Here is a 24938-nt window from a genome sequence, read left to right on the forward strand (position 1 = left end):
TGGGCAAGGCAAATGGCCAGGGAGAAAACCCCCGATCAGAGCACCAGGATAAGAAGATCCTCCACGTCCTGTGGTAGATCTTGGCTGACGTTGGTTTCCTGGCCTGTCTCATAGTGGCAATGACCTCTTGAGATAACCCTGAAGCCGCTAGGATCCAGGACTCAATGGCCACACAGTCAGGTTGAGGGCCGCAGAATTCAGATGGAAAAATGGCCCTTGAGACAGCAAGTCTGGTCGGTCTGGTAGTGCCCACGGTTGGCCCACCGTGAGATGCCCCAGATCCGGGTACCACGACCTCCTCGGCCAGTCTGGAGCGACGAGGATGGCGCGGCGGCAGTCGGACCTGATCTTGCGTAACACTCTGGGCAGCATTGCCAGAGGAGGAAACACATAAGGTAGTCGAAACTGCGACCAATCCTGAACTAATGCGTCCGCCGCCAGAGCTCTGTGATCTTGAGACCGTGCCATGAATGCCGGGACTTTGTTGTTGTGCCGAGACGCCATGAGATCGACGTCCGGCGTTCCCCAGCGGCAACAGATCTCTTGAAACACGTCCGGGTGAAGAGACCATTCCCCTGCGTCCATGCCCTGGCGACTGAGAAAGTCTGCTTCCCAGTTTTCTACGCCCGGGATGTGAACTGCGGAGATGGTGGAGGCTGTGGCTTCCACCCACAGCAGAATCCGCCGAACTTCCTGGAAGGCTTGCCGACTGCGTGTGCCGCCTTGGTGATTGATATATGCCACCGCCGTGGCGTTGTCCGACTGAATTCGGATCTGCCTGCCTTTCAGCCACGGCTGGAACGCCTTTAGGGCTAGATACACTGCCCTTATCTCCAGAACATTGATCTGAAGAGAGGACTCTGGCTGAGTCCAGGTACCCTGGGCCCTGTGGTGGAGAAAGACCGCTCCCCACCCTGACAGACTCGCGTCCGTCGTGACCACAGCCCAGGATGGGGGCAGGAATGGGAAGAAGCCACCACTGAAGGGAGGCCTTGGCTGCCCGCGAGAGGGAGACGTTCCTGTCGAGGGACATCGACTTTCTGTCCCATTTGCGGAGAATGTCCCATTGAAGTGGACGCAGATGAAACTGCGCAAAAGGAACTGCCTCCATTGCTGCCACCATCTTCCCTAGGAAGTGCATGAGGCGCCTCAAGGGGTGCGACTGGGCTCGAAGGAGAGATTGCACCCCTGTTTGTAGTGAACGCTGTTTGTCCAGCGGAAGCTTCACTATCGCTGAGAGAGTATGAAACTCCATGCCGAGATATGTCAGTGATTGGGCCGGTGACAATTTTGACTTTGGGAAATTGATGATCCACCCGAATCTCTGGAGAGTCTCCAGAGCAATGTTCAGGCTGTGTTGGCATGCCGCCCGAGAGGGGGCCTTGACAAGCAGATCGTCTAAGTAAGGGATCACCGAGTGTCCCTGAGAGTGTAGGACTGGTACCACTGTTGCCATGACCTTGGTGAAGACCCGTGGGGCTGTTGCCAGGCCGAAAGGCAGTGCCACGAACTGAAGGTGTTCGTCCTCGATGGCGAAGCGCAGGAAGCGCTGATGCTCTGGTGCAATCGGCACGTGGAGATAAGCATCTCTGATGTCGATTGATGCTAGGAAGTCTCCTTGGGACATTGAGGCGATGACGGAGCGGAGAGATTCCATCCGGAACCGCCTGGTTTTCACGTGTCTGTTGAGCAGTTTTAGGTCCAGAACGGGACGGAAAGATCCGTCCTTTTTTGGCACCACAAACAAGTTGGAGTAAAAACCGTGACCCCATTGCTGAAGGGGGACAGGGATCACCACTCCTTCTGCCTTCAGAGTGCTCACCGCCTGAAGAAGAGCATCGGCTCGCTCGGGGGGTGGAGATGTTCTGAAGAAACGAGTCGGGGGACGAGAGCTGAACTCTATCCTGTAACCGTGAGACAGAATGTCTCTCACCCATCGGTCTTGGACATGTGGCAACCAGGCGTCGCAAAAGCGGGAGAGCCTGCCACCGACCGAGGATGCGGTTTGGTGAGGCCGAAAGTCATGAGGAGGCCGCTTTAGGAGCGGTTCCTCCGGCGGTCTTCTTAGGACGTGACTTAGACCGCCATGAATCGGAGTTCCTCTGACCCTTCTGTGGCCTGTTGGACGAGGAGAATTGAGATCTGGCTGAGGGCCGAAAGGACCGAAACCTCGATTGTACCTTCCTTTGTGGAGGTCTGTTTGGTTTGGACTGGGGTAAGGATGAGTCCTTTCCCTTGGATTGTTTAATGATTTCATCCAGTCGCTCGCCAAACAGGCGGTCGCCAGAAAATGGCAACCCGGTTAAGAACTTTTTGGAAGCAGCGTCTGCCTTCCATTCACGTAGCCACATGGCCCTGCGGACTGCCACCGAATTGGCGGATGCTACCGCCGTACGGCTCGCAGAGTCCAGGACAGCATTCATGGCGTAGGACGCAAACGCCGACGCCTGAGAGGTTAAGGACACTACTTGCGGAGTAGAGGCACGTGTGACTGCATTAATCTCAGACTGACAAGCTGAGATAGCTTGGAGTGCCCATACGGCTGCGAATGCCGGAGCAAAGGACGCGCCAATAGCTTCATAGATGGATTTCATCAGGAGCTCTATCTGCCTGTCAGTGGCATCCTTGAGTGATGCACCGTCTGCCACTGCAACTATGGATCTAGCCGCCAGTCTAGAGACTGGAGGATCCACCTTGGGACACTGAGCCCAACCCTTGACTACGTCAGGGGGGAAGGGATAACGAGTGTCATTAAGGCGCTTAGTAAAGCGCTTATCTGGAAAAGCTCGGTGTTTCTGGACTGTATCCCTGAAGTCGGAGTGATCAAGAAACCCACTCCGTGGACGTTTGGGGAACCTAAAATGGAATTTCTCCTGTTGAGAAGCTGACTCCTCAATCGGAGGAGCTGGAGGAGAAAGATCCAACACCTGATTGATGGACGCTATAAGGTCGTTTACTATGGCGTCCCCTTCAGGTGTATCAAGGTTGAGAGCGGCGTCAGGATCAGAGCCCTGATCTGCCACCTCCGCTTCATCCTCCAGAGAGTCCTCATGCTGAGACCCTGAGCAGTGTGATGAAGTCGAGGGAATTTCCCAGCGAGCCTGCTTAGTCGGTCTGGGACTGCGGTCCGTGTCAGAGTCCTCACCGTGGGACCTATGAGTCGCCCCAGGAGCACTTTGCTGCTCCAACCGAGGGGGGCCTGGGGTCAATGATTCAACTGTGCCCGGGGCCAGTGTTACCGGTCTGGACTGCAAAGCTTCTAGTATTTTAACAGACCATTTATCCATAGACTCAGACAGTTTGTCAGCGAATACTGCAAACTCTGTCCCTGTCACCTGGACAGTGGCAGCAGGTGGTTCCACCTGGGCCGGGGGTTCCACCAGTGGCAGAGGCTCCGGCTGAGTGAGTGTCACAGGGGCCGAGCATTGCACACAATGAGGGTAGGTGGAACCTGCAGGTAGCATAGCCGCACATGAGGTACAGGTTGCAAAGTAAGCCTGTGCCTTGGCACCCTTGCTTTTTGCGGACGACATGCTGTTGTCTCCCCTTAGAGCAATCAGTGAGGGTATATAGCCAAAAGCAAATAGTGCAGCCGTATAGAGTAAATGTATACAAAATAAGTATATAAATATACACTTCGGCACCCAGGGGGCCAGCACCTAGTAACAGGTGCGGCTTACCGACCGCCTGCAGCGGTTGTGTGACCACCAGATTCCCTGCCCGGGCCTCCCAGAGCTGTGGAGCTCGGTGTTGTCTCCCCTCTGAAATTCTCCAGCGTCTGAAGTGCTGACAGGAATGGCTGCCAGCGTTCTGAGAGGAGGAGGGAGCCGTGGGCGTGCCTCAGAAAGTGCGGGAATCTGGTGCCCCACGGTGCTCAGTGAGGGGGGAGGAGGATACAAAGTATGCTCCAGCCCTCAGCGCTGACGTCCAGTGCAGCGTCCCGCCCTTACCCCTGAAGGGCAGGCCCGGGGGCGGGAGTATGCGGTACTAGGCCGCAAAAGCCGGGGACTAAAGTAATAAGCGCGGCCGGCAAACAAGCGCGGTCAGCGCGGTAGTCCCGGCGCACTAACACACCCAGCAGCTGCATTAGCGTCCATAACACAGGCGCTCTATGCGCCGTCCCCAAGGGGACACAGAGTACCTCAGAGTAGCAGGGCCTTGTCCCTGATGATACCCGGCTTCTGTCCAGCAGATTCCCCCAGGGGCTGCGGAGGGAGCCCGGTCCCATGCATGGTGACCGGTTAGGATCCCACTTCACCCAGAGCCCCTAAGGGATGGGGAAGGAAAACAGCATGTGGGCTCCAGCCTCTGTACCCGCAATGGGTACCTCAACCTTAACAGCACCGCCGACCAGAGTGGGGTGAGAAGGGAGCATGCTGGGGGCCCTGTTATGGGCCCTCTTTTCTTCCATCCGATATAGTCAGCAGCTGCTGCTGACTAAATTGTGGAGCTTGCGTGCATGTGTGCCTCCTTCAACACAAAGCATAAAAACTGAGGAGCCCGTGATGCACGGGGGGGTGTATAGGCAGAGGGGAGGGGCTTACACTTTTAAGTGTAATACTTTGTGTGGCCTCCGGAGGCAGAAGCTATACACCCAATTGTCTGGGTCTCCCAATGGAGCGACAAAGAAAACGCAGTGTTAGGGGGAGAAACGCTCCGTTCAGTGCTTACTACTGCAACCCCTGGAGCGATGGAAGCGCGGCTGGTCTATGAAGACAGTGAACCAGCAGGGGGCGCCAGGGATATATAATGGGATTGACCATCCTCGGCCAGGCGTGTGTTGCCCCTGTATTATCCCTGGGGTCTCCGTTCTCCCTGTATTATAGGTGACTCCACACCTGACCCCTGAACTCCACAGATGGCGGTTACGTACCAGCCTTGCCGCGGGCAGACAGCTTCTGGGTACTTCCGTTTTTTCCTGCCTCCATCTTCATCTTTTCCATCTGCTGTTCCAGGAGCACGGAGCGTTTCCTCTCCTCCTGAAGCTTCTTCTCGGCCTCCAGGACCTTCTTGTTGCTTTCCTCCACCCTCCTCTGCAGGACGGACACAAACTCCACCAGACGGTCCCGCTCCACCTCGGCGGCCTGGCACAGCGCTCTGAACTCCGCAGCCTGCGCCTGCCAAAGCCGCAGCTCCGGGCTGTCACCAGAGAACAATAGCTCAATTACAGCCTGAAATCTCATCGTGTGCACTAGTAATGTCTGCAGAGTCATCATGTGCACTAGTAATGTCTGCAGAGCCATCATGTGCACTAGTAATGTCTGCAGTCATCATGTGCACTAGTAATGTCTGCAGTCATCATGTGCACTAGTAATGTCTGACACTATCATGTGCACTAGTAATGTCTGCAGAGCCATCATGTGCACTAGTAATGTCTGCAGAGCCATCATGTGCACTAGTAATGTCTGCAGAGTCATCATGTGCATTAGTAATGTCTGCAGAGTCATCATGTGCCCTAGTAATGTCTGCAGAGCCATCATGTGCACTAGTAATGTCTGCAGTCATCATGTGCACTAGTAATGTCTGACACTATCATGTGCACTAGTAATGTCTGCAGTCATCATGTGCACTAGTAATGTCTGACACTATCATGTGCACTAGTAATGTCTGCAGAGCCATCATGTGCACTAGTAATGTCTGCAGAGTCATCATGTGCACCAGTAATGTCTGCAGAGCCATCATGTGCACTAGTAATGTCTGCAGAGTCATCATGTGCACTAGTAATGTCTGCAGAGCCATCATGTGCCCTAGTAATGTCTGCAGAGCCATCATGTGCCCTAGTAATGTCTGCAGAGCCATCATGTGCACTAGTAATGTCTGCAGAGCCATCATGTGCACTAGTAATGTCTGCAGAGCCATCATGTGCACTAGTAATGTCTGCAGAGCCATCATGTGCACTAGTAATGTCTGCAGAGTCATCATGTGCACTAGTAATGTCTGCAGAGCCATCATGTGCCCTAGTAATGTCTGCAGAGCCATCATGTGCCCTAGTAATGTCTGCAGAGCCATCATGTGCCCTAGTAATGTCTGCAGAGCCATCGTGTGCACTAGTAATGTCTGCAGAGCCATCGTGTGCACTAGTAATGTCTGCAGAGCCATCGTGTGCCCTAGTAATGTCTGCAGAGCCATCATGTGCACTAGTAATGTCTGCAGAGCCATCATGTGCCCTAGTAATGCCTGACGCTATCATGTGCACTAGTAATGTCTGCAGAGCCATCATGTGCACTAGTAATGTCTGCAGAGCCATCATGTGCCCTAGTAATGCCTGACGCTATCATGTGCACTAGTAATGCCTGACGCTATCATGTGCACTAGTAATGTCTGCAGAGCCATCATGTGCACTAGTAATGTCTGCAGAGCCATCATGTGCCCTAGTAATGTCTGCAGAGCCATCATGTGCCCTAGTAATGCCTGACGCTATCATGTGCCCTAGTAATACCTGACGCTATCATGTGCACTAGTAATGTCTGCAGAGCCATCATGTGCACTAGTAATGTCTGCAGAGCCATCATGTGCACTAGTAATGTCTGCAGAGCCATCATGTGCACTAGTAATGTCTGACACTATCATGTGCCCTAGTAATGTCTGCAGAGCCATCATGTGCACTAGTAATGTCTGCAGAGCCATCATGTGCACTAGTAATGTCTGACACTATCATGTGCACTAGTAATGTCTGCAGAGCCATCATGTGCACTAGTAATGTCTGCAGAGCCATCATGTGCACTAGTAATGTCTGCAGAGCCATCATGTGCACTAGTAATGTCTGCAGAGCCATCATGTGCACTAGTAATGTCTGCAGTCATCATGTGCACTAGTGATGTCTGCAGAGCCATCATGTGCACTAGTGATGTCTGCAGAGCCATCATGTGCACTAGTAATGTCTGCAGAGCCATCATGTGCACTAGTAATGTCTGCAGAGCCATCATGTGCACTAGTAATGTCTGCAGAGCCATCATGTGCACTAGTAATGTCTGCAGAGCCATCATGTGCACTAGTAATGTCTGCAGAGCCATCATGTGCACTAGTAATGTCTGCAGAGCCATCATGTGCACTAGTAATGTCTGCAGAGCCATCATGTGCCCTAGTAATGTCTGCAGAGCCATCATGTGCCCTAGTAATGTCTGCAGAGCCATCATGTGCCCTAGTAATGTCTGCAGAGCCATCATGTGCCCTAGTAATGTCTGCAGAGCCATCGTGTGCCCTAGTAATGTCTGCAGAGCCATCATGTGCACTAGTAATGTCTGCAGAGCCATCATGTGCCCTAGTAATGCCTGACGCCATCATGTGCACTAGTAATGTCTGCAGAGCCATCATGTGCACTAGTAATGTCTGCAGAGCCATCATGTGCCCTAGTAATGTCTGACGCTATCATGTGCACTAGTAATGCCTGACGCTATCATGTGCACTAGTAATGTCTACAGAGCCATCATGTGCACTAGTAATGTCTGCAGAGCCATCATGTGCCCTAGTAATGTCTGCAGAGCCATCATGTGCCCTAGTAATGCCTGACGCTATCATGTGCCCTAGTAATGCCTGACGCTATCATGTGCACTAGTAATGTCTGCAGAGCCATCATGTGCACTAGTAATGTCTGCAGAGCCATCATGTGCACTAGTAATGTCTGCAGAGCCATCATGTGCACTAGTAATGTCTGCAGAGCCATCATGTGCACTAGTAATGTCTGCAGAGCCATCATGTGCCCTAGTAATGTCTGCAGAGCCATCATGTGCCCTAGTAATGTCTGCAGAGCCATCATGTGCCCTAGTAATGTCTGCAGAGCCATCATGTGCCCTAGTAATGTCTGCAGAGCCATCATGTGCACTAGTAATGTCTGCAGAGCCATCGTGTGCACTAGTAATGTCTGCAGAGCCATCGTGTGCACTAGTAATGTCTGCAGAGCCATCGTGTGCCCTAGTAATGTCTGCAGAGCCATCATGTGCACTAGTAATGTCTGCAGAGCCATCATGTGCACTAGTAATGTCTGCAGAGCCATCATGTGCCCTAGTAATGTCTGACGCTATCATGTGCACTAGTAATGCCTGACGCTATCATGTGCACTAGTAATGTCTGCAGAGCCATCATGTGCACTAGTAATGTCTGCAGAGCCATCATGTGCCCTAGTAATGTCTGCAGAGCCATCATGTGCCCTAGTAATGCCTGACGCTATCATGTGCCCTAGTAATGCCTGACGCTATCATGTGCACTAGTAATGTCTGCAGAGCCATCATGTGCACTAGTAATGTCTGCAGAGCCATCATGTGCACTAGTAATGTCTGCAGAGCCATCATGTGCACTAGTAATATCTGACACTATCATGTGCCCTAGTAATGTCTGCAGAGCCATCATGTGCACTAGTAATGTCTGCAGAGCCATCATGTGCCCTAGTAATGTCTGCAGAGCCATCATGTGCCCTAGTAATGTCTGCAGAGCCATCATGTGCACTAGTAATGTCTGACACTATCATGTGCACTAGTAATGTCTGCAGAGCCATCATGTGCACTAGTAATGTCTGCAGAGCCATCATGTGCACTAGTAATGTCTGCAGAGCCATCATGTGCACTAGTAATGTCTGCAGAGCCATCATGTGCACTAGTAATGTCTGCAGTCATCATGTGCACTAGTGATGTCTGCAGAGCCATCATGTGCACTAGTGATGTCTGCAGAGCCATCATGTGCACTAGTAATGTCTGCAGAGCCATCATGTGCACTAGTAATGTCTGCAGAGCCATCATGTGCACTAGTAATGTCTGCAGAGCCATCATGTGCACTAGTAATGTCTGCAGAGCCATCATGTGCACTAGTAATGTCTGCAGAGCCATCATATGCACTAGTAATGTCTGCAGAGCCATCATGTGCCCTAGTAATGTCTGCAGAGCCATCATGTGCACTAGTAATGTCTGCAGTATCATTGTGTGCACTAGTGATGTCTGACATTATGGATGCACTAGTGATGCTATTAGGTGTGATGCAATGAATGACTCCAAATCCCTGAATATTCATGATAATCCCAGAGCAGTACAACTTCACTGACATTCAATATAAATTATAATCTTTATTAGGACAATGATTAATACATAAGCACTAGAGGTAAATGACGATGTCCTGAGAATCCGGAACCGGGAGAATAAAATAAATAATCCATAAACCCCGACATCTCCCCCCATAAACTGATCTACACGACGCTCAACGCCACTCATCAGGAGACCCTAAAAAGGAAAGAGGCTAAACCCAGAAAATCGTATGAATAATGGGGTCTCCAATATCTTCTGTGCCCAAATATGATAAGAGCTGATCCCCCCAGGGAGGTAAATATCTAGGTGAATTATCTTCATACCCGCGGGGTCCGCACAATCACTCCCCAATGGTATATATCCCGGGTATTATGGTGCACTAGGGCTCAGCCTTTATGGCCACTGATCCATTGCTGAAAAGTGCTTAAAGGGAACCTGTCAACAGAATTTTCCCTTATGAGCTGCGACCACCACTAGTGAGCTCTTATATACAGGACTCCAGAATCTGTATATAAGAGCCCAGGCCGCTCTGTATAATGTAGAAAACACCTTTTTTTTTACTTTCTACAGTGTGGTCTGGGCTCTTATATACAGTAATTCTAGAATCCTGTATATAAGGGCTCACTGGTGGTGGCCGCCACTCATAGGGGAAAACCTGGTGACATGTTCAATTTAATGTTGCAATGTTAAACCCCAATACAACGCCTTGCGAAAGTATTCAGCCCCCTTGAATTTTTAAACCTTTTCCCACATTTCAGGCTCAAACATAAAGATAAAAATGTTAATGTTCTGGTGAAGAATCAACAACAAGTGGCACAATTGTGAAGATGAAGGAAATTTATACTTTTAAAATAAAATAACTGAAAATTGTGGCGTGCAATATTATTCATCCCCTTCACGTTAATCCTTTGTAGCGCCCCCTTTTGCTGCGATTACAGCTGCAGTCACTTGGGGTTTGTGTCTATCAGTTTTGCACATGGAGAGGCTGAAATTCTCGCCCGTTCTTCCTTTGTAAACAGCTGGAGCTGAGTGAGGTTGGATGGAGGCGTTTGTGAACAGCAGTTTTCAGCTCTTTCCACAGGTTCTCGATTGGGTTCAGGTCTGGACTGTGACTTGGCCATTCTAACACCTGGATACGGTTATTTGTGAACCATTCCATTGTAGATTTTGCTTTATGTTTGGGATCATTGTCTTGTTGGAAGACAAATCTCCGTCCCAGTCTCAGGTCTTTTGCAGACTCCAACAGGTTTTCTTCAAGAATGGTCCTGTATTTGGCTCCATCCATCTTCCCATCAATTTTAACCATTTTCCTGTCCCTGCTGAAGAAAAGCAGGCCCAAACCATGATGCTGCCACCACCATGTCTGACAGTGGGGATGGTGTGTTCAGGGTGATGAGCTGTGTTGCTTTTACGCCAAACATATCATTTGGATTGTGCCCCAATAGTGTGATTTTGGTGTCATCTGAGCAGAGCCCCTTCTTCCACATGTTTGGTGTCTCCAGGTGGCTTGTGGCAAACTTTAAACAACACTTTTTATGGATATCTTTGAGAAATGGCTTCTTCTTGCCACTCTTCCATAAAGGCCAGATTTGTGCAGTGTACGGCTGATTGTTGTGCTATGGACAGACTCTCCCACCTCAGCTGTAGATCTCTGCAGATCATCCAGAGGGATCATGGGCCTCTTGGCTGCATCTCTGATCAGTCTTCTCCTTGTGTGAGATGATAGTTTGGATGGACGGCCGGGTCTTGGTAGATTTGCAGTGGTATGATCCTCCTTCCATTTCAATATGATCGCTTGCACAGTGCTTCTTGGGATGTTTAAAGTTGTGGAAATCTTTTTGTAACCAAATCCGGCTTTAAACTTCTCCACAACAGTATCACGGACCTGCCTGTTGTGTTCCTTGGTCTTCATGATGCTCTCTACGCTTTACACAGAGCAGTGAGACTATCACAGAGCAGGGGCATTTATACGGAGACTTGATTACACACAGGGGCTTATATTTATCATCATCAGTCATTTAGGACAACATTGGATCATTCAGAGATCCTCAATCAACTTCTGGGGTGAGTTTGCTGCACTGAAAGTAAAGGGGATGAATAATATTGCACGCCTCACTTTTCAGTTATCTATATATATAATTGCCTTAGTCTGTCTGTCTGTCATGCTTCAAAATTGTGTCCTTCCGGTGACATTGTGTCCTTACGGTGACACAAAGCTGATTGGCCGCTGGGCTCGCCATGGCCCCGCCCCCCCACACAGATTGGCCACTCGCCCAGGCTGCGCCCCCACACGGATTGGCCAGCCGCTCGCCCAGGCTCCGCCCCCCCACAGATTGGCCTCTCGCCCCGGCACCCTGCAGGCATTGGCAACTCGGCCACGCCACACCCCGCCCCCCTCACGCAATGGACGTTAGCTCTGCCCCTCCCCCGCGCATTCCCCGAACTGACACGGTCACGGCTCCCAGGTGAGTACTGTACAACCTGCAGCGGCGGAAGATCCACACGCACACACATAACAGCACACACACACACACATACACACACATCAGATCACACTCACTCTCACAAACACCTCACACACACACATCGCATCCACACACTCACAGCATCCGGCGATATCGCTTGCTTCTCGGCCTCGATACTCTGCTGTTGTGACCTTCCAGGACCTGCCGGAGGATCACATGGCCAGAAGCATGTGGTATCTCCGGATGTTGTGAGTATGAGCGCGTATGTGCAATATAGTCAATGTGTGTGTGTGTGAGTGTATGCGATCGGGTGTGTGTCGGTGTGTGTGAGTGTATGCGATCCGGTGTGTGTGAGTGTATGCGATCGGGTGTGTGTCGGTGTGTGTGAGTGTATGCGATCGGATCTGTGAGTGTCGGCAGAGAAGCATGGCGTGCTGGAGGAGGCTGGGAGGAGAGAGGCTGATCCTGGGGAAGGCTGGGATGGGGAGGCTGATGCTGGGGACAGAGAGGCTGATGCTGGGATGAGAGAGGCTGATGCTGGGATGAGAGAGGCTGATGCTGGGATGAGAGAGGCTGATGCTGGGGACAGAGAGGCTGATGCTGGGGACAGAGAGGCTGATGCTGGGGACAGAGAGGCTGATGCTGGGGACAGAGAGGCTGATGCTGGGATGAGAGAGGCTGATCCAGGGGAAGGCTGGGATGGAGAGGCTGATGCTGGGGACAGAGAGGCTGATGCTGGGGACAGAGAGGCTGATGCTGGGGACAGAGAGGCTGATGCTGGGGACAGAGAGGCTGATGCTGGGGACAGAGAGGCTGATGCTGGGATGAGAGAGGCTGATCCTGGGGAAGGCTGGGATGGAGAGGCTGATGCTGGGGACAGAGAGGCTGATGCTGGGGACAGAGAGGCTGATGCTGGGGACAGAGAGGCTGATGCTGGGATGAGAGAGGCTTATCCAGGGGAAGGCTGGGGACAGAGAGGCTGATGCTGGGGACAGAGAGGCTGATGCTGGGGACAGAGAGGCTGATGCTGGGGACAGAGAGGCTGATGCTGGGGACAGAGAGGCTGATGCTGGGAGGAGAGAGGCTGATGCTGCGGGTAGAGAGTCTGATGCTGGCGCAGCATGGCGGATGGAGCATGTTTGGGAGTGCGCAGCATGGCGGATGGAGCATGTTTGGGAGTGCGCAGCATGGCGGATGGAGCATGTTTGGGAGTGCGCAGCATGGCGGATGGAGCATGTTTGGGAGTGCGCAGCATGGCGGATGGAGCACGTTTGGGAGTGCGCAGCATGGCGGATGGAGCACGTTTGGGAGTGCGCAGCATGAAGGATGGAGCACGTTTGGGAGTGCGCAGCATGGCGGATGGAGCACGTTTGGGAGTGCGCAGCATGGCGGATGGAGCACGTTTGGGAGTGCGCAGCATGGCGGATGGAGCACGTTTGGGAGTGCGCAGCATGGCGGATGGAGCACGTTTGGGAGTGCGCAGCATGGCGGATGGAGCACGTTTGGGAGTGCGCAGCATGGCGGATGGAGCACGTTTGGGAGTGCGCAGCATGGCGGATGGAGCACGTTTGGGAGTGCGCAGCATGGGGGATGCAGCACGATGGGGAGTGCGGAGTATGGCGGATGTAGCACGTTTGGGAGTGCGCAGCATGGCGGATGGACCACGTTTGGGAGTGCGCAGCATGGGAGATGGTGCACGATGGGGAGTGCGCTGCATGGGGGATGGAGCACGATAGGGAGTGCGGAGTATGGCGGATGGAGCACGTTTGGGAGTGCGCAGCATGGCGGATGGAGCACGTTTGGGAGTGCGCAGCATGGGAGATGGAGCACGATGGGGAGTGCGCAGCATGGCGGATGGAGCACGTTTGGGAGTGCGCAGCATGGGGGATGGAGCACGATGGGGAGTGCGCAGCATGGGGGATGGAGCACGATGGGGAGTGCGGAGTATGGCGGATGGAGCACGTTTGGGAGTGCGCAGCATGGGGGATGGAGCACGTTTGGGAGTGCGCAGCATGGCGGATGGAGCACGTTTGGGAGTGCGCAGCATGGGGGATGGAGCACGATGGGGAGTGCGCTGCATGGCGGATGGAGCACGTTTACGAGTGCGCAGGATGGGAGATGGAGCACGATGAGGGGTGCGCAGCATAGGGGATGGAGCACGATGGTGAGTGCATTGCATGGGGGATGGAGCACGATGGGAAGTGCACACCTCCCCCCAACACACACACACGCGCGCGCACTGCACAACACACCACACACACACACTGGGAACCACAAACAACTGCCCTACACAGACACCCACACACAGACAACGCTGCACACACAAATATACGCACATACCGCACAACACACACATTGCACAAAACACACCTCCCCCCAAAACACACCACACACACACAAACCGCGCAACACACACACACAACGCTACAGACACACAGCGCTCCACAAACAACGCAACACACAAACACCGCTCTCACCCCCCGTCACACTCAGACAACACCCAGAACATGTACAGCGCCCTACACAAACACTTGGTAACTACACACAACAACATCTATATATATATAACAAAAATCATACATGAACTACACAATACGTAAATTCTAGAATACCCGATGCGTAGAATCGGGCCACCTTCTAGTTTTCTATAAAAGTTTAAAACAGCAATACATTTCATTCATCTTCACAATTGTGTCCACTTGTTGTTGATTCTTCACCAGAACATTAACATTTTTATCTTTATGTTTGAGCCTGAAATGTGGGAAAAGGTTGAAACATTCAAGGGGGCTGAATACTTTCTCAAGGCACTGTAAATTCAATACATTGCCAACACACCAGCTCCAAGTAATCTACTGTGATACTGTGCGACCCAAATACAGACAATGAGTCTCACTGATAGTCTATCTAAGCATTGTGCAGCCTCCTGCGGCTCTGTACATACACGAGGAGCAGGTCCCTGCACAATGCCCTGTCATTTATTAGCAGACCCCGCATACAGACAATTGGCAGCACTCAGCATTGCTGTCACTGATATGAGGGGTTCACATTACTGTTATGCACATGTGGGGGGCTAGCTCTGGTGCTGACCATTATTCTTAGCAAACAGCAGATTAGCAGTGTGATTCTGCATTATGAGAAGCTCTATTCAGCAATGGATCAGTGGCCATAAAGGGGAACAATGAGCCCTAGTGCACCATAATACCCGGGATATATACTATTGGGGGCGTGATCGTGCGGACCCCTTTGGTAAGAGGGTAATAAACCTAGATATTTACATCCCTGTGGGGATCGGCTCTTATCATATTTGGGCACAGACAATATTGGAGACCCCATTATTCATTATATACCGATTTAAATATTAAAGTAGATATTACGCTAAACCATAGGAATTTTTCTACTTGTTATATAAAATTAATGCTTTATTAATATCAAATGAACATACATACATGAATTACATAAAATAGGGGGGAAAAGGAAAGAGGATAGTTAGCCCTGTCCTTTCTCCTACCTCTAATACGGGGGTCGGCGTCCTACAGTTATAGACGCCCCCGTTCCACGACGACTGACCCTGGGTTGCCCTCCCTATTGATTAGCATGTGCATCCCTCTAAAGAATGGATCAACCCCAACAATAGTAACACCACTGTGAGGAAGAGGTGCTCAGTCAATAATGGCTAATTTGTCTGTATCACCATATGACCTACGGGGATTTGGGGGCCTAAAGGCCCCGTCACACTAAGCAACATCGCTGCTAACGAACAACTTTTGTGACGTTGCTAGCGATGTTGCTGTGTGTGACATCCAGCAACAACCTGGCCCCTGCTGTGAGGTCGCTGGTTGTTGCTGAATGTCCTGGGCCATTTTTTAGTTGTTGCTGTCCCGCTGTGAAGCACAGATCGCTGTGTGTGACAGCGAGACAGCAACAACTAAATGTGCAGGCAGCAGGAGCCGGCTTCTGCGGAGGCTGGTAACCAATGTAAACATCGGGTAACCAAGAAGCCCTGTCCTTGGTTACCCGATATTTACCTTTGATACCAGCCTCCACCGCTCTCACTGTCAGTGCCGGCTCCTGCTCTGTGCACATGTAGCTGCAGGACACATCGGGTTAATTAACCCGATGTGTGCTGTAGCTAGGAGAGAAGGGAGCCAGCGCTCAGTGTGCATTGCTCCCTGCTCTGTGCACATTTAGCTGCAGCACACACCGGGTAATTAACCCCATGTGTGCTGTACTAGGAGAGCAGGGAGCCAGCGCTAAGCATTGTGTGCTGCTCCCTGCTCTGTGCACATTTAGCTGCAGCACACATCGGGTAATTAACCTGATGTGTGCTGTAACTAGGAGAGCAGGGAGCCAGCGCTCAGTGTGCGCTGCTCCCTGCTCTGTGCACATTTAGCTGCAGCACACATCGGGTAATTAACCCGATGTGTGCTGTAACTAGGAGAGCAGGGAGCCAGCGCTCAGTGTGCGCTGCTCCCTGCTCTCTGCACGTGTAGCTCCGTGCGCTGGTAACCAAGGTAAATATCGGGTTGGTTTCCCGATATTTACCTTAGTTACCAAGCGCAGCATCTTCCACGCTGCGCTGGGGGCTGGTCACTGGTTGCTGGTGAGCTCACCAGCAACTCGTGTAGCCACGCTCCAGCGATCCCTGCCAGGTCAGGTTGCTGGTGGGATCGCTGGAGCGTCGCAGTGTGACATCTCACCAGCAACCTCCTAGCAACTTACCAGCGATCCCTATCGTTGTTGGGATCGCTGGTAAGTTGCTTAGTGTGACGGTACCTTTAGGGTCAGAGACTGTCAGTTGGTCTGTGTGCTCAGTAACAGATACAGATAGGAAAACATATAGAATAATTTGCTGCCCAATTAGTTTTTCAAAAGACTGCCCGACGCGTTTCGCCCTTTTTTTTTTTAAATTCTAAGGGCTCATCAGGGGCTTTGCAACTGTACCTTGAAGGATATTCCGTTTGGTAATTCTGAAAAAACACAGAATAAATAATGCCCTCATTATTATCCAATGATTATCTCCAAAGGGTGTCAAGTTTGTGTCAGGACACTACTACTAACCCGTACTGATAAATTCCTTTTCACCACTCTAGAAAATAAGTGGAATAACAAAGTGTTGTTCCACAAACAACCCTATACAGGAAACCGAGTGCCACCAATAGCTTTCTCCAGTGGAATAGCCACCACCCCGAGAGTCTAAAAAGAGGTATACCGAAGGGCCAATTCCTGCGGATACGCAGGAATTGCTCAGACAAACATGAGTTTGACAGACAGGCAGGCCAACTCACTAGGAGGTTCTTGGATAGGGGATACCCAGGTAGGGTGATCCACAAAGCCTACAAATTCGCGGCAGGTAAGGATAGACATGTGTTACTAAATTCTACACTTAGAGAGAAAGTAGGAGGGATAACCAGACTAGTAGGAACCTTTGATGACCAAAATAACCAGGTCATGAAGATACTTGGGAAGTATTGGGGTATATTGAAACAGGACTTGGACATTGTGGACAATATCCTTCCTTACCCCTCAGTGACCTTCCGAAGAGGTCGAAATCTGAAGGACCACATAGTTAGAAGTCACTATGTGGCCCCAACGACATCCGGGAGTATGTGGCTGAGGTCAAGAGAAAATGGCACCTTTCGGTGTGGGTCTTGCAAATTCTGTAAATTTATTTCCCCCTCTAAGGATTTTCAATGCGCAAAGACAGGCAGAATATACACTAATAGAAACTTCGCCAATTGTCGGACCCAGGGGGTTATCTACCTATTCAGCTGTGGGTGCCCCAAAAACTATGTAGGTAAAACAAAAAGACAGTTCAGGGTCAGGATAGGGGAACACCTTGGAGATATCAGGAATCAACGTGACACACCAATTGCACGCCATATAAATTTGGAACATGCAGGAAAAACGGAAGGTATTGGTTTCAAAGCTATTGAAACAATACCGGAGCCAGAAAGAAAAGGTAATTGGGACGTGGCTCCTTTTGCAAAGAGAAGCGAGATGGATCTTCTGGATGGGCTCAGTGCATCCAGATGGCCTAAATGAACAGATTAGTTTCACGCCCTTCATCTGAATAAAACTAAGTACGGGTATGTGCGCACGTTGCTTTTTACCTGCTTTTTTGCTGCTTTTTCTTCTGCGCTGTTTAATGCCAAAATGGATGTGTTCTTCTATTCAAGCAAAGTCTATGGGAATTTGGGTTTCTTGTTCACACTATGTTGTTCAAAATGCTGCCTTTTTGAGGCAGAACTTTGGTCAAAAACTCAGCTTTTCAAAGAAGCAACATGTCAATTGTTTTTGCTATTTGGGTTTTGCACTGCAAAGCTGAGTTTTTGACCAAAGTTCTGCCACAAAAAGGCAGCATTTTGAACAACATAGTGTGAACAAGAAACCCAAATTCCCATAGACTTTGCTTGAACAGAAGAACACATCCATTTTGGCATTAAACAGCGCAGAAGAAAAAGCAGCAAAAAAGCAGGTAAAAAGCAGGTAAAAAGCAGGTAAAAAGCAACGTGCGCACATACCCTACCAGTCACACTAATTAGGGACACTATGTCTGTAGTGGACGCCCCCTTTTTTTATCCTATATACCCATAAGAAATTCTATGGGCCTCAGTTACAGTACTCAACACACTAGTAACTAGTTATTTATGACCTACTACATATATAAATAACATACTCATTTTTTAATTGTCCCTCAAATTGTTATATTATGATAGATTAAGTCCATCAATATATCTTATTTACATTGGGTGTCCTAACGCAATAGCAAATTAGGACCAACAACTCCGTATAACGAAAGATTAAGGTCCCAGGGTCTAATGACCCACATATACCAGGGTATACGCCATATCGAATTATAACTTATGCTACAATTCTTTGTAGACGCACTTATACTTTTCTTTTTAAAAAACGGGAACAATATTGATACTGCGCATGCGCGAGTATGTGGAACAGTTTTCACCACGGAACCATTATCTCTAAGACACAGGGAAGGGAAACATGGTTGCACATCACCCGGTCACATGATCGGGTGATGACGATGACGTAAACCTAGCACCGGGAATCAGAGGAGGTGGGGAACAAATGGCGTAACGTCACTTCCGGTTCTCCGGATTATGGCGCCAAACCCTGCTTTAAAAAGGGTGCTCAGTCCAGACAGGCTAGCGATCACTGAGCACCGGACCTGGGACCCTCCATACGGACCTCAAAAGGTAGGACCCTTTACATCATGTGGGAATACAGGCTAAAAGACTTAAATAGATCGATATATTCTTCCTTGTTATACATCTTAGATACCTGCTGCTGGGGATTTCCGTTACCCCATTGTGGGATATTATCCAGGTAATTAATTATGGTTATATTGCCAATTCCTGGACTACTGGGCATGGCTTACAATTGTGATACATACTAAGTATTGTATGTTTTCATATAGGTCCATGGCTGTGCTAGTTCCTGCCTATTAATGCAGGAGTCAGCACTGATCCAGCGTGTGTTACCACAGGGTGATTGACCATCTGGAAGTATTCACTCTCTCAGATCTAAGTAAGGTAGTTCTTTTTACCTTTTACCTGTGCCTATGTAATGTATATTATATTATCTTAGTGAGCCCTACTCCATGTGCTTTCCCCAAAATTATAGGTTGCTGGTGTGAGGATCACAAGGGTTACACTTTAAAGATATAGGCGTTGTGAACTCTTTGAGTAACCATAGAGAAAAACATATGAAAATCGGACCAATCTGGAACCTTAAACTAAGTATGCAATTATTGTTATAAAGACGTCATGTATAATTAGCTCTTATTGATGACTGTGAGCAATAGGTTTTTTGTTTCTGTTGGTAGGGCCCACCCAGGGTCAGTCGTCGTGGAACGGGGGCGTCTATAACTGTAGGACGCCGACCCCCGTATTAGAGGTAGGAGAAAGGACAGGGCTAACTATCCTCTTTCCTTTTCCCCCCTATTTTATGTAATTCATGTATGTATGTTCATTTGATATTAATAAAGCATTAATTTTATATAACAAGTAGAAAAATTCCTATGGTTTAACGAGACCCCATTATTCACATGATTTTCTGGGTTTAGCCTCTTTTTGGGGTCTCCTGATGAGTGGTGTTGCGCGTCGTGTAGATCAGTTTATGGGGGGAGATGTTGGGGTCTGTGGATCTTGTTCCCCCGGTTCCTGAGTCATCGTCATCTGCTGCTTCTGTATTTCCCCTGATAAAAGCTGTAGGTTATACTGATTATCCCATGCAGTGAATGCGGTGTGTACCTGTGCGGTGCTGATCCGGGGCGTGCAGCGGTGGAGGCCGGCGCTGCCTCTATCAGTTCATGGCCCAGTTTGGAGACTGTCCTGGATGAGAGGAGACATTAATGACATTATATACGAGCCCCGTCCTATAGAAGAGAGCGGAGCATGTATTCTGTATGGAGCGGGGGTCTTATCATGCAGAACTCCAATAACCGTGAATGGAGCGGGGGTCTTATCATGCAGCGCTCCCATAACAGTGAATGGAGCGGTGGTCTTATCATGCAGCGCTCCCATAACAGTGAATGGAGCGGTGGTCTTATCACGCAGCGCTCCCATAACAGTGAATGGAGCGGTGGTCTTATCACGCAGCGCTCCCATAACAGTGAATGGAGCGGGGGTCTTATCATGCAGCGCTCCCATAACAGTGTATGGAGCGGTGGTCTTATCATGCAGCGCTCCCATAACAGTGAATGGAGAGAGGGTCTTATCATGCAGCGCTCCTATAACAGTGAATGGAGCGGGGGTCTTATCATGCAGCGCTCCCATAACAGTGAATGGAGCGGTGGTCTTATCATGCAGCGCTCCCATAACAGTGAATGGAGCGGTGGTCTTATCATGCAGCGCTCCCATAACAGTGAATGGAGCGGGGGTCTTATCATGCAGCGCTCCCATAACAGTGAATGGAGCGGGGGTCTTATCATGCAGCGCTCCCATAACAGTGAATGGAGCAGGGGTCTTATCATGCAGCGCTCCCATAACAGTGAATGGAGCAGGGGTCTTAACATGCAGCGGTCCCATAACAGCGAATGGAGCGGTGGTCTTATCATACAGCACTCCCATAACAGTGAAGGGAGCGGTGGTCTTATCATGTAGCGCTCCCATAACAGTGAATGGAGCAGGGGTCTTATCATGCAGAGCTCCCATAACAGTGAATGGAGCGGTGGTCTTATCATGCAGAGCTCCCATAACAGTGAATGGAGCGGTGGTCTTATCATGCAGAGCTCCCATAACAGTGAATGGAGCGGGGGTCTTATCATGTAGCGCTCCCATAACAGTGAATGGAGCAGGGGTCTTATCATGCAGAGCTCCCATAACAGTGAATGGAGCGGTGGTCTTATCATGCAGAGCTCCCATAACAGTGAATGGAGCGGGGGTCTTATCATGTAGCGCTCCCATAACAGTGAATGGAGCAGGGGTCTTATCATGCAGAGCTCCCATAACAGTGAATGGAGCGGTGGTCTTATCATGCAGAGCTCCCATAACAGTGAATGGAGCCGCAATGTCCAGGATCGACCACTGCTCCATGCACATGGAGGACCTTTCCAGCCGCGGTTCTTGGCACCAACTATGGGCCCCCAGTGATCAGGACGTTATCACCAATCCTCGGCATAACCTAATAATACTGCCACACTGTGCACTGCCGCGCTGCCCCGTCACATACACGCTGCCATCACAAAGTGGCTTTTAGTTTAGCTTTATACTGGAATGTTTCCTGGTTGGATTTATCTATGAACAGCATCTACCGGTAATAATCCCGCTACCGATCCCTGCTCCCGGGGTCCTGTTACCTGCATGAGTGGAGCGAGTCCTCGCTGTCTGACGCTGATCTCTCCGGGGTGCGGTCCTCACCTCTCATCCCCTCCGCTGACTTTTTGGTGTCGGCACTTTTACTTCTCGCTTGTTTTTCATACGGGCTCTGTGATTAGAAATCCAGAATTACACATAAAACAGAAGGTGAGTGCAGTGTATGGAAGAAGCGATTGTGCCACTGCCCCCGGTGTATAACATCCGACCCATCCCCCCACCTCCCCGATGTATAACATCCAGCCGTACATCACCAAGCACAATGCTGAGCCGTACATCACCAAGCACAATGCCGAGCCATACATCACCAAGCACAATGCTGAGCCGTACATCACCAAGCACAATGCCGAGCCATACATAACCAAGCACAATGCTGAGCCGTACATCACCAAGCACAATGCTGAGCCGTACATCACCAAGCACAATGCCGAGCCGTATATCACCAAGCACAATGCCGAGCCATACATCACCAAGCACAATGCTGAGCCGTACATCACCAAGCACAATGCCGAGCCATACATCACCAAGCACAATGCTGAGCCATACATCACCAAGCACAATGCTGAGCCATACATCACCAAGCACAATGCCGAGCCGTACATCACCAAGCACAATGCCGAGCCGTACATCACCAAGCACAATGCTGAGCCGTACATCACCAAGCACAATGCCGAGCCGTACATCACCAAGCACAATGCCGAGCCATACATCACCAAGCACAATGCCGAGCCATACATCACCAAGCACAATGCTGAGCCATACATTACCAAGCACAATGCCGAGCCATACATCACCAAGCACAATGCTGAGCCGTACATCACCAAGCACAATGCCAAGCCATACATCACCAAGCACAATGCCGAGCCGTACATCACCAAGCACAATGCTGAGCCGTACATCACCAAGCACAATGCCGAGCCGTACATCACCAAGCACAATGCCGAGCCTTACATCACCAAGCACAATGAGCATCGGATGGAGCGGTGTAAAGCCGCCACCCCTGGGCTCAGGAGGAGACGTGTTCTGTGCAGGGACGGATCACACGTCTGCGTGTGATGGAAGAGTCTGGGTTTGGTGATGGAGGACGTTACCCCCTGACTGCATTGTGCCCGCTCTACAGATGGTGGAGGAGGATAATGCTCCGGGCTGTTATCAGGGGGCAGCTGCGGCTCCTTGGTCCCAGTGAAGGGAAATCTTAATTCTGGGGTGCACATACTTTTCTCCATATGTAGCATACAGACATTACTGGACAGGAGCCGGACGTCTCACCTTCAGCTGCTGCAGCTCCTTCTCGAGCTCCGTCACCTTCGCCTCCCTCTCGGCCACCATCCCTTTCAGCTGGGCCACCAGGGCGTTCTGTTTTTGGCTCTCGCTGTTCAGCTGCAGGTTCAGGGTCTGCTGGGAGTTGTGGTGCGTCTGCTCCTGCTGACTGAGGCGACTCAAAATTTCCTGCAAGTTCTTCTGCTGGTTCTGGAAGGATACGTGTATTACAGCATGACTATGTATGACTATGCACACAGGTAAGGGCGCAGGTCTCCCGCCCCGGCTGTGACTACGCACACAGGTAAGGGCGCAGGTCTCCCGCCCCGCTGTACCTTACCAGTAAGGCATCGATCAGCTCGTCGTCGTGTTTCCCCTTCTCCAGCAGCGTCACCATCTGCATCTTCAGGGTCTTCAGCTCATTACACAAGGACTTGTTCCTGGCTTTTGAGCCATCAAACTTCTTTTTGAGCTCCTCGTGTTCTTTCTTCAGAGCGTCGTATTCTGCCGTCAGCCGCTAGGATCACACACAACGAGAATCAAGGCTCCGTGCTGTAGAGGCGACACAATGTGCTGCCATATAGTGCCACACGGGCGGATCACTCACCTCTGAAGTCTCCTTCCTTTCCTTCTCCAGGTTGCGGATCCTGAACAGGTTCTTCTCCTGAGCCGCGAGTCTCCGGGGTACAGAAATGCCCAACATCTCCTCCTCGAGGCTGAGCTCCGAGGCCGGACTCCTCGCCTGCCCGAGCTGAGCCTCCAGCTCCCGCACCTTGGGGGAAACAGGAACGGGTCACATAAGGGATGAAGGAGACCGTTATATACAGTGTAAACACTTAGTTTCCTTCCACTCTCTATATAGGCACATCTGCAGGTTTTTCCCTCCGCTCTCTATACAGACACATCTGCAGGTTTTTCCCTCCGCTCTCTATAAAAACACATCTGCAGGTTTTTCCCTCCGCTCTCTATACAGACACATCTACAGGTTTTTCCCTCCGCTCTCTATAAAAACACATCTGCAGGTTTTTCCCTCCGCTCTCTATGAAGACACATGTGCAGGTTTTTCCCTCTGCTCTCTATAAAAACACATCTGCAGGTTTTTCCCTCCGCTCTCTATAAAGACACATCTGCAGCTTTTTCCGCCGCTCTCTATACAGACACAGCTGCAGGTTTTTTCCTCTGCTCTCTATAAAGACACATCTGCAGGTTTTTCCCTCCGCTCTCTATGAAGACACATCTGCAGGTTTTTCCCTCTGCTCTCTATAAAGACACATCTGCAGCTTTTTCCTCCGCTCTCTATACAGACACATCTGCAGGTTTTTTCCTCCGCTCTCTATAAAGACACATCTGCAGGTTTTTCCCTCTGCTCTTTATGAAGACACATCTGCAGGTTTTTCCCTCCGCTTTCTATGAAGACACATCTGCAAGTTTTTCCCTCCACTCTCTATGAAGACACATCTGCAGGTTTTTCCCTCCGCTCTCTATGAAGACACATCTGCACGTTTTTCCCTCCGCTCTCTATACAGACACATCTGCAGGTTTTTCCCTCTGCTCACTATAAAGACACATCTGCAGGTTTTTCCCTCTGCTCTCTATAAAGACACATCTGCAGATTTTTCCCTCCGTTCTCTATAAAGACACATCTGCAGGTTTTTCCCTCTGCTCTCTATGAAGACACATCTGCAGGTTTTTCCCTCCGCTCTCTATGAAGACACATCTGCAGGTTTTGTCCTCCGCTCTCCATACAGACATCTGCAGGTTTTTACCTCCGCTCTCCATACAGACACATGTGCAGGTTTTCCCCTCCACTCTCTAAAAAAACACATCTGCAGGTTATTCCCACCGCTCTCTATAAAGACACATCTGCAGCTTTTTCCTCCGCTCTCTATAAAGACACATCTGCAGCTTTTTCCTCCGCTCTCTATACAGACACATCTGCAGGTTTTTCCCTCTGCTCTCTATGAAGACACATCTGCAAGTTTTTTCCTCCGCTCTCCATACAGACACATGTGCAGGTTTTCCCCCTCCACTCTCTAAAAAAACACATCTGCAGGTTATTCCCACCGCTCTCTATAAAGACACATCTGCAGCTTTTTCCTCCGCTCTCTATACAGACACATCTGCAGGTTTTTCTCACTATCTGACATGAAATCAGAATAAACCTTTCCTGTTTTTGGTCCATTAGGAACCAATATGATTTCTATTTGACAAATGCAGAATAATGAGAGAGAGAGAGAGAATGATTTCAGGCATTTTTATTACTTTCTGCAGTCAGAAGTATGGAAGGATCTAAAGCTCAGAGTTCACAGAAGGAGCCGGGACCTGGAGGATGTGAGGAGCGTGTGTGTGCAAGAATGGTCAAAAATGCCATA

At 50.2% G+C, this 24938-nt stretch overlaps 1 protein-coding gene across 2 annotated transcripts in view; it reads right to left on the reverse strand.

The window, feature by feature from the left end:
• CCDC13 (coiled-coil domain containing 13) overlaps window positions 1–24938 on the reverse strand; it is a 60982-nt gene that overhangs the window by 2886 nt on the left and 33158 nt on the right. For both annotated transcript variants that reach the window (XM_075316891.1, XM_075316892.1), the window contains exons 8-13: window positions 23174–23338; window positions 22907–23083; window positions 22576–22776; window positions 21291–21418; window positions 19744–19824; window positions 4874–5139 (exon numbers count right to left, since the gene is read on the reverse strand). In XM_075316891.1, coding sequence (XP_075173006.1) covers window positions 4874–5139; window positions 19744–19824; window positions 21291–21418; window positions 22576–22776; window positions 22907–23083; window positions 23174–23338 — 1018 coding nt within the window. The remainder of the gene's footprint in view (window positions 1–4873; window positions 5140–19743; window positions 19825–21290; window positions 21419–22575; window positions 22777–22906; window positions 23084–23173; window positions 23339–24938) is intronic.

The sequence above is a fragment of the Anomaloglossus baeobatrachus genome, chromosome 6 (assembly GCF_048569485.1).
Source record: "Anomaloglossus baeobatrachus isolate aAnoBae1 chromosome 6, aAnoBae1.hap1, whole genome shotgun sequence".
Lineage (NCBI taxonomy): Eukaryota > Metazoa > Chordata > Amphibia > Anura > Aromobatidae > Anomaloglossus > Anomaloglossus baeobatrachus.